The following is a 9,790-nucleotide window of genomic DNA, read 5'->3' as shown; positions in this document are numbered from 1 at the left end:
GCTTCTTTCTTCAGGGAATGGAAGGATTCTCCTTTCTTCTCTGAGACTACTACAGGGTTGAGGTGGCACTTTCAGCCTCAGCCTTGGTTGTTTTCCACCTCACTGTGAGGGGGTTTTTAATTTATCCTCATGATTTCATGATGTATTCCGCTTTGAGCTTGCTCTCGCGGGTTTTTTCTCTTAGTCTCTTTCTTGAAAAAGAAAAAGAAAAAGTGGTAAAGCAATCATACAGGGAAGGGCTCAAAATCAGGGCCGTTGATAAGGAGATGTGATTATTGAAAGATGAGCGTGTTTTTCCGAGTCTTCCTTTGACTTGAGAGTTGCTGTTACTCTCCATCATCAGAGTGGAAACAAGGATGCAGAGGCGCAGGGACAGAGGAAAGTGAGCCAGTTCGCATTGATTTGAGAGAGCTCGCCACCTTCTCGACTGCCCACAAATGCTTTTCTTGCATCGCCTTAGTCCTCCCACTCACTTATGGCTTCCACCACCTTCCTCAATCAGTAAGATCATCGCTTCTTTGTCGCTTTTGTTTCTTTTTCATCCTTGCTTCCTTGCTCATCAGCCTTCCCCTGCTCCCTTGCAGACCCCGCAGGATTTTCTTGAGTCACTCCGGCACGCAGAAGCCCTTCGTGGAGCAGCTCGCCCTTGATCTGCAAAAAGTCCACCAGAATCCTTTCTTCGATGCCTTCGATGACAGCCTTCCAAAAGGCCAACAGTGGCCTCGCAGAATTTTAGACCAGGCGCGCTCCTGCGAGCTTGCTGTAGTTGTGGTTTCTGAAGAGTATTTCCAATCGGAGTGGCCAATGCTGGAGCTCCAAGAAATCTTTTCTGTCTCCCGCAAGAATATATTGCCTTTATTTTTCAAGCTGTCACCGAAAGATTGCAAACGAGAGCAGAACTTGATTAGATGGCGACACCAATGGGAGTTGCTTGGGTTGGACACTTCCAAATGCATGGATGCCGTTAAAAAGCTCACAGACTGGGTTGGGGAGAGTTTCCAGAAAGGCATCAACGAAACAGACTTCTCCAGCGAGGCCGCTTATCGAAAACGTATAGTGTCCTGCATTTGCAAGTGCGTGCCTTCTAGCATAGCGTACGACGAGTCCTATGTGCAAGGGCGGGAACTCCTCCGTGAGGTAATAAGTTCTCCTATTACTGCGATTCATAAGATTTAGATCTCATTTCTCTTATTTTCTGAGTTGATGCATAATTTGCAGGCAGTCGCAAGCAGATTTGCCTACGCTCAACCGTTTTGTAAGATAGTGCCTGGAAGCTGTGTCGTGGGCATGCACGGAATAGGTGGAACTGGGAAGACCACGCTTTGTAAAAGCATGGTTAATTTCTTCTATCCCATCTATGCAGGAAAATCGTGGCTAATGCAGCTTCCTACTCAATGCGACGAGGGTGAAATACTTCGACAATGCAAGGATGCCCTGCATCAGCTCACTGAAGCAAGCGACAGGATCCTAAACAAGGCATTTGACATAGATCAGGTATTCCAATTTGTGGTGCATCAAACAGTCTCCAAGCAAGCCTCCAATGTGAAATCTCTCTCTCTTGCCTCAGCTCCAACACATTGCTTGACTTTCTAGCCACATGAACTAGTGGCTTCGAAGATGGATCATGGACTTCAACTTTTGAACGTGCACTTTAAGGAGATGCCATGATTCAATCATCTTAACCTTTGTGTTCCTCGTTCAGGTTATGACCCTTTTTAAAGAGCGGATGAGGAATCATACGTTCTTCCTTGCCATTGACAATGTGTGGCCAAGATCTGAGGAATACATTCTCAGGGTTCTCGAAGCTGGTTTTGGACCAGGGAGCAAAGTACTAGTTACAGCCCGATCTCCACATCTGCTACGCAAACTTCTCAGAGGGTGTGAAGAGTCGAAATGCCTGATACACGTTCCTAGCGTGGACGCAAAGTCTGCTTTTGACATGCTGTTGTATTATGCTCAACAAGAATTACCCAACAACTCGTGCAACGATGTAGTTGTGACATGTTTATTTGATGACCACTATCATCCGTTGCTGCTGAAAGCATTTGGCTGTCAACTACGTGAAAAACGGCTGGATGTGAACCACCTCGCTGATTTTCTTAACCGCAAATATTCAAGTGCTGTAGAAGAGAGGGTTCTGGGCATCATCAAGACCAGCTACGATAATCTTCGTAATAACCTTTTGAGGGAAATTTTCCTGGATGTTGCATTATGTTTGCCAATATGTGATCTCAACTTTGTCAATGCGATAGATTGGTTGAGCCTTCTTCATGAGATGGAAGCCGAGCAAATGACTGATCACGTGAGTCTCATACTCCGAACATTTCGAGATGAATTCACTTTGTTATTAAATAAGACAAGGTTTAATTTTTGAATATTGCAGGAGTCAAAAACATGATTGACTGATTGCGGTTTTCCCTTCCTCTTGTAGATCTTCGAGATTGAGAATGCAGGTCTCTTGGTCTTCCATGGTCCTCAGCACGAACTAGAGGTCCATGATCTTTATGTTGACTTTGCCAGATGGATAGCGACCGAATGCCCTGGGTGGTTGTACTGTTCATCTGTAGCTCCAAGTTCAGAGAGGCTGTCAATGGGTACATCTTTAGAAAAGAAAAGAAAACGAGATATCAGATGGACGTCGAAGCGTGTTGGACCGGTAAAATGGGGTGAGCTAAAGAGGGTAGTTTTGTTATCAGAAAGTGAGAAATGGCTGGAAGCTATGAGCAGGAACAATTGTAGAAATGTCAATCTTGTCATAGCTCACTGGCAGCAACAGAAAGAAAAAGAATCTAGAAGAGAAGCATTGAGGAACGTAAACGTGCGAGACATGACATGTCTGCGAATTTTAGAGTTGAGAAATTCAAGTGCAAAGTCATTAGCCGTGGAGAGATTGGAGGGGCTGCAGGATGCAAGGGAAAGTCTTGGACGGTTGGTAGCAGAGGGTTGTAAATGTGAGACGTGGAAGGTTGGATGTCTATCCGCTCTGCAAACACTTATCCTTACAAGAACTGATTTGACTACTGCTGTGGATCTCACAAGTTGTACCCGGTTGGAGCACCTTGCTCTGACGATGAATGCTTGCCTCAAAGAGTTACCGAGATTTAGCTACATGCCTAAACTGAGGGTCGTCCGTTGTGTTTCATGCCGTCCGTCCTTTGTGGAAACGCTCTTCAGTTTCGATTCACTACCAGTTTTGGAGAAGCTTGAATTACATTGGTTTGATCTTCAAAAGGGTGTCGGCGGCTTGAACAGGCTTAAGTCCCTGCAAGAATTGTGCTTGAGAGGATGCACGCTCCATCGAGCAGGAGATTTCAGGATAAGTGAGCTAACGGAGTTGAGGAGACTTGACTTATCGCGTAGCAGCTCCGGGAGAGTCTCTCTAGATATGCTTGTGCTCTCTAGGCTCGAGAGTCTTAATTTGCAAGGATGGAACTTTGAAATATTTATTGTTTGGAGGCGGAAGGGCGTTGTCTTCGTATCCGAGACCCGAGTGCAAGACCTTACCTTATGCCTTGATACAAGCAAGGTGATCTATTCAGCGTTTCCAAATAAGGGTGATCTATTCACCAAAGCTGAGAAGCTTGAAATAAGCGATTGCAGGTCCTTGGAGTGGTTACCAGATCTGAGCTCTATGATGGCTTTAAAGTCTTTATGGCTGTACCGTTGTGAAGGCTTGAAAGAAATCAGAGGTCTACCCTCCAGTTTGAAGGAATTCAAAATCCAGAAGTGCATGGGATTGACGATGTTACCTGATCTGAGCTGCTTGATTCACTTGAAGATCCTGTGTTTGGATGGATGTGAAGTCTTTACAGCCTTCACTAGTTTACCACCCAATTTACAGAAGCTTGAAATCTTCGAATGCAAGTCCTTGGAAATGCTACCTGATTTGAGCTCCCTGGCTGGAGTAGGGATTCTACGCTTTTGTGAACGCTTTGAGCTTCATGCTACACTTCGGGAACACACAGACGATGAAGAAACAGTAATAGTATGGGACAGCAGCCGCTTCCAAATATTACCCGATCTCAGCTCTTTGGTCACGGTTGAGACCGTGTCGGTTGCTTGTGACTCGTTGAAAGGCTTCGTAGGTTTGCCACTGAGTTTGAAAGAGCTGGAACTCGAAAACTGTGCATCCTTGGAAGTGTTACCTGATCTGAGTTCCTTGATTGCTTTAGAGCGTCTGGTCTTGTTCAGTTGGTCAGGATTAATAGGCGTCCCAAGTCTACCACCCAATATGAAGGTTCTGGAAGTTCAAGACTGTGAGTCGTTGGAATTGTTGCCCAATCTGAGCTCCTTGATTGCCTTAGAGAATCTGATCGTTGTCGGTTGCTCACTATTGACAGGAATCCCAAATCTACCATCCAATCTGAAGGTGCTGCAAGTTCAAGATTGTGAGTCCTTGGAAGTGTTGCCCGAACTGAACTCCTTGATTGCCTTAGAGCATTTGGTGTTGTGCGATTTGCCAGCATTGACAGGCCTCCGAAGTCTTCCGCCCAATCTGAAAAAGCTCACAATCCTGCGCTGCAATGTGATACCCGATCTAACCTCTTTAGATGGGTTACTTACTCTCTCTCAGTTGGATCTCACCTTGGGCACTTGAAGCACTTTTGGCAAAGAGGACAAGAAAGGAAGTCTCTTGGCACTCCCCAAGAGACTCCGAGGGTCTTCAGAAACCCAGTATAGCTGCTTATGCTTCGGCACTGATGACCACATAAGTGTTGCTTTGCTTGCTAAGTATGTCTTCCTTTTGTTTTTCATCAAAGTTTTTGTTTACCTCTTTTTTCTTCTCTTTTATTTTCTGAGTAGATTTTTGATCTTTAGAACAACAAAAAATCTAAATTTGTATGATTGGACTTATTCTAGTCTTACAAAGGTATATATATAAAAATGATGGATGCAAATGGTCCACGGAGGTAGGCAAGGGTCGGTAGAGGAGGGGTATCCAATAGAAATGAAGAACAATGCTTCTCGAATTTCAATCTGAACATGTGCCTTGTAACTACAATAGGGAGTGACAAACTTTAGCTTGTCATGTGCCCCTGATTTCTCGACAGATTGCAGTTCGAACCACACAAGTGCCCAACCTATGTGCTTGACTTCATGGAAGTGTTGCCACATCTAAGCTTTATGGTTGGTTTAGAGAAACTGACATTGTCGAAATATTTCTATTTTCAGACACTTGGAAGGTTTGCCACCCAATCTATAGATTCTTGAGTTGCACTTTCTTAGAATTGTTGCTTGATCTCAACTCTCAACTTGGGTGACTATATTTTCTTGAGAGGCTTCAAAGGCCTACCACCCAATTTGAAGGTGCTAGAAATAGACATCTTAATAATCCCAGCCATTCTTATATCGTCGGTCTAGAGCATTATCAAGGATTAGTGTCCCAAACACTTGGTCAGGAAACATTCTTAAACCTAAGATCTTTACTCCTTTTTTGCAATGGAGCCTTACATTTATTTCTACAAATTCTAATCAAATTCGAGGTTTTACCTTGTCTTTTTACATCTTGGTTTAGATAACTAGCGATGGACTACACAAAATGATTGTTCTATGGAAGCTAAAATTCCCCCTTGTGCTCTAAACACATGCAAAGTTTCAAGCTCAGATGAATTCCATGTGTTCCAAGTACATTCACAATGTAGAACACTTGAATAGCATTAACTGAAAGCAATGGAATCGCGGCGATCAACAGAGTCGGAAACAGAGCGGATAACTAAAAAAAGGACTGCAAATACAATTTAAAATACCAAACAGGAGAGTTGAACATAAGACTCTATCTTCTTGATATTACTCTTAATAACAATTGATCGCGGATAGCTTTCTGCCTTGCTTCTTAACTACGCTTGCCAATCCATCTTTCTGCATGTGTCAATTTTGTCGGACTGATTGTCATGGCGTTGCCACTCCGTGTTGCATCTATGAGGCCATGCTCCCGATTGTCTTTGCTGCGTTTTGGGGGTGTCGGAGTTGCTGGCGACGTTCAATTGCAAGAGCTATGCAATCATCCGAGCTGTTGAGAAGGATATGGAGATTTCTTGGGCAAATGTGCTCTACTCCAGACTCATAGCTGAGGTGTCCAAGAAGGACTTGAGCACCACTAACAAGCATTCCAAGGTAGTTCCTTTTATTACTGCCTTGTTTGATTTTGCAAACAAGTCTACAACATGTCCTCCGGAGGTTATCGTGCAATACCGAGAAGAAAAAACCAAGGCCAGTCAAGACGCACAGGTTGACCCCAAAGGTAAAGCAAAAGCAGTATAACAACTAATAAATGCATACTACAGCATAGAGGAGGCAAATCTAATGATATATGGGAAGCCCCTAGTAGACACTCTATGGGATACTCCTATTGGAGGAGCAGAATTATTAGTTGGATCGTCCGATGTTAAGAAGACCAAATGAACAACACAAAAGATGCCTATCATCAAGCCCTCACAGCAGAACAACGATAGTCAAGATGACATTGAGACAACCATGTTCCAAACATGGAGCAATAACTCCAACCATAGTGAAGCAAAGTACCACAAGTGGTACATTGGGCAAGGCAAATTTATCTAGAAGAATGAATTTAAATTTCCCTCTTTTTTTAAAAAATTCAAATTTATTTGTGAGTGGGAGGAGTGGGCTAGTTTTTCTTATATATACTCTTCTTTCCATTCGTTTATTCTCATTCTCTCCTCATTTCATTAAAGCAACCAAGAGCAGAAGAGCAAGGATAAGCGGAGCCTTACTTCTTCCACTTTTTCCAAGTACTTGCAATTCTTTTTCTTTACTCGCAATTCTACAGTTCTTCTTGTAATTCTTTTTCTTTTAGAGGTCGAGTATGCAATGAACATTCTGAAGTCATTCCATGATCAACAAGAAAGTGTACATCTCCACTTGAAGAGACAAATTCAGGATCTACAAAAGGAAAGCAATACAGTCAAGCAAAAGCTCAACATGCAGCAACAACAACAAAAGCAGTCAGAGGACATCCAAGAGGAATTGGCCCTACTCAAAGAGGAATATGCAGAATATAAGGAATCTCAAGAACAACAAGTGTCCAAGCTATGGGCTCAAGTGAAGATACAGAAGGAATGTTTGCTAACAATTACAAAATGGCTTGATGAAATGAAAGAAAAGTTCTTTCGTCAACTTGAGAGACTCGCAACAAAAAATATGGACCAACAGATCGAGAATACATTGCTCAAAGAGAGGATTAAAGCCCTAGAGGGAGTAGAACAATCACTCAAAGAGATGGCTGAAGAGGTTGATGGCATATTCATGTCTTTTATTGAAATGGTCGACCTGAAAATGCAATTGATAGAAACATCTCAAACCTTATGGACTAACGGGTTACTTGTGATTACCAGAAGACCATATGAGGCCTTTGCTTCAGTAGCATATGCTTATGAAGTCATGGCCCAAGAAATGGAGAACATGCAAGCCAAACTGAAGAAGACACCATAGCAGGATACCCCAATGGATGAACTTGAAATTGAACACACCCCACAAACAGAGTTACTCAACTCTAAGGTCCTGGTGTGATAACCTATCCCTATGACCGTCGCCATAGAGCTATCCCTATGACCGTAAGGATACCTCTGGGGTAGTCCAGAATAGAAATTCCATAACTACAGTTCAACTTGAGTGTGCCTTGTTAGAGGTCTCATACATGCACTTGCGGTCCGGGAGAATTTTGTCCAAGGATCTCGCGCTGAAAGATAGTGCTTCAAGCTACGCTTAGCCCACCGTTTGCCCTAACTGGGGATCAACCTAATCCGGAAGCTCGATTCCTAGCTCCCACATGGTAATAGGACTTCAACAAGAGGATCTATCTAGCTCCGATGAGACGGAGAGCTTGGACGAGGTAATGCAAGACCCCTCGGGTCAAAGGGCTTCCAAAGTCCCCTTCACTAGTGTGGCTCTCCCAACTCTCCTGCACCTTTTGTAGCATCCAGGTTAAGAGGTACATTCTTCAACATGTTCAGACGTTTAGGCTAAACAAAGTCGACGGACATGGAGAACCCCTTTGCCGGCATGTTTGCAGGAAGGGAAGGTCAGTAACATCCAGCTCCCGAAATGCAGACCGGAATGGAAACCACCTTTGTGGACCCAGGACCCTCCTTCGCAAGGCACCCTCAATGGGAACGCATGGATGATGAAGATCCATGGATCAGGGACTTCTGAGGACAAGACCCCAGCTAAGGGGATGCGAGAGGCTTCCAAGGAGGGGCATCTTATGACCCCCCAATAGTCCATGTGCCACCAACTTTCGTCAACTATGGGGCTCCACAGGTTCCACCTTACTGCCCATTGCATGGAACCACTGTGCCCATGCCCCATGACCCACTCCCTCCTGGTGTACAACCAATTCCATCCATACATGTTGCTCCAATGAATGCAAGCCTTAGCGCATTTGTTCCAATGTCGATACCAGCAACTACATGGATACCACCACCATGGCCAGGCTTAAGGCCACCCCTGTCTCCCATTAGGCCCATAGCAGCACCACTCCACCAGCTGCCCAAACAGTCTTAACTAATGAGGCAATGTGCATCTTGGTGAATGCCCTAGGAAGGGGGCCACACCACCTCCACCCACCCCAATGTTTCCCACAGGGATCAAGGAACCGACCCATAGCCATCTCCAAGTTAATGACCAAATTCCTTGGGGAAGGAGACCCAGTCTCCCACATGGAGTGATTTGAGCAAACATGTGAAGCTTTTGGGGGCCGCTGGATCTAGAAATGGCTAATGCGTTTGGTCTTAACTTGGATGGCAAAGCAAGCCAATGGTATAAGACTCTCACCCCGGAAGAAAAAGTCAACTGGGAGACACTGAGAACGGCCTTCATTGTGGGGTTCGCCTCTAGTGGGCATAAATGGAGCCCAATTAACTGGTTGTGTGAGGTAAATAAGAATGACAAGGAATCCCTTCGAGATTACATAGCCAGAATCAAGCACCTCAATGCCCGTTTTGTGAACCATACGAGTGGATGAGCGACGAACAATTGTGTTGCCTCGCTTTCTCATCGGATTAGCAAACCCGAAGATGTACGATCACCTAATGGTGATGAATCCTACCTCCTTTGATCTATGTAGCAAGGTGGCTGTCCGTATAAGTGACAATATGATGGACAAGGCTAAATTTGCGGATAAAACCCCAATTCCATCAAAAATAGGACCATCAGTTCGGTCTTCTAGTGTGGAAACGATCAAGAAGGAGCCCAAGGGCTTGGATATGAGTGAGCTAGCCTCCAATTTGCTGAACCAAACAGGCCAATAGTGGAGGTCAGGAACCTCCAAGGAGGCACCAAGCAACCCCCACTTGTTTCCACAAAGAGAAGTGTGGGGTATGCAATAGCAACCATCACTCCAATGAGTGTCATCGCCTGAGGGCAAGGCCGGCGCTCTACTGTGCACATTGTCATAGATGGGGAAACCACGATACCTCCCAATGCCAAATTCTGAGGTCCCTACCTCAACCCATCTATCAAATAAGACCCCCATCAGCCGCCGTGACGGCTCTGCCTAATCCTATGAATGCACAAGGTGGCCCTTTGGCTAGTTCAAGCCAGTATGGGTCCCAACCGGCTCTGTTACCTCAACCTCCACTACCTCGTATAGCTACGGTCAATCAAGTATTGGTAGAGGAAGTGCCCAATGACTGGGAGGAGACGGATCCAAACCACAGACCCCTCGACTACTACCCCTATGAGGAAGGAAGTGGCACCCTAAGTCACTACCTCCTGCAAGAGGATCAGCAAGTCCCCATGTTCCAGACTGCTATACCTACTAGGGCCCCCACAG

The 9,790-nt window shown here is 44.9% G+C and overlaps 1 protein-coding gene across 1 annotated transcript; it reads left to right on the top strand.

Moving 5' to 3' along the window:
• The first annotated feature begins 375 nt into the window (after nucleotides 1-375).
• LOC147895073 (TMV resistance protein N-like) lies at nucleotides 376-4,602 on the top strand. The gene is made up of 5 exons (XM_087383944.1): nucleotides 376-501; nucleotides 585-1,137; nucleotides 1,219-1,494; nucleotides 1,703-2,302; nucleotides 2,432-4,602. Exons 1-5 carry the CDS (start codon nucleotides 476-478, stop codon nucleotides 4,595-4,597), a joined length of 3,621 nt encoding a protein of 1,206 aa, XP_087240070.1. The 5' UTR covers nucleotides 376-475; the 3' UTR covers nucleotides 4,598-4,602.
• Nucleotides 4,603-9,790: the final 5,188 nt, after the last annotated feature.

This window comes from Dipteris shenzhenensis, chromosome 13 (genome assembly GCF_047967505.1).
Source record: "Dipteris shenzhenensis isolate YYH24624 ecotype China chromosome 13, Dip_SZ_1.0, whole genome shotgun sequence".
Taxonomy (NCBI): Eukaryota; Viridiplantae; Streptophyta; class Polypodiopsida; order Gleicheniales; family Dipteridaceae; genus Dipteris; species Dipteris shenzhenensis.
Note: the sequence above shows the minus strand (reverse complement) of the source record. Positions and strands in the feature narration are given on the sequence as shown.

What these genes read in the sequence shown, in the direction of transcription:
- LOC147895073 (XM_087383944.1), top strand. Translation starts at nt 476, where the DNA reads ATGGCTTCCACCACCTTCCTCAATCA. An exon ending in GGCGGGAACTCCTCCGTGAG is followed by an intron (nt 1,138 to 1,218) that starts GTAATAAGTTCT and finishes CATAATTTGCAG; the next exon opens with GCAGTCGCAAGCAGATTTGC. An exon ending in AGGCATTTGACATAGATCAG is followed by an intron (nt 1,495 to 1,702) that starts GTATTCCAATTT and finishes TTCCTCGTTCAG; the next exon opens with GTTATGACCCTTTTTAAAGA.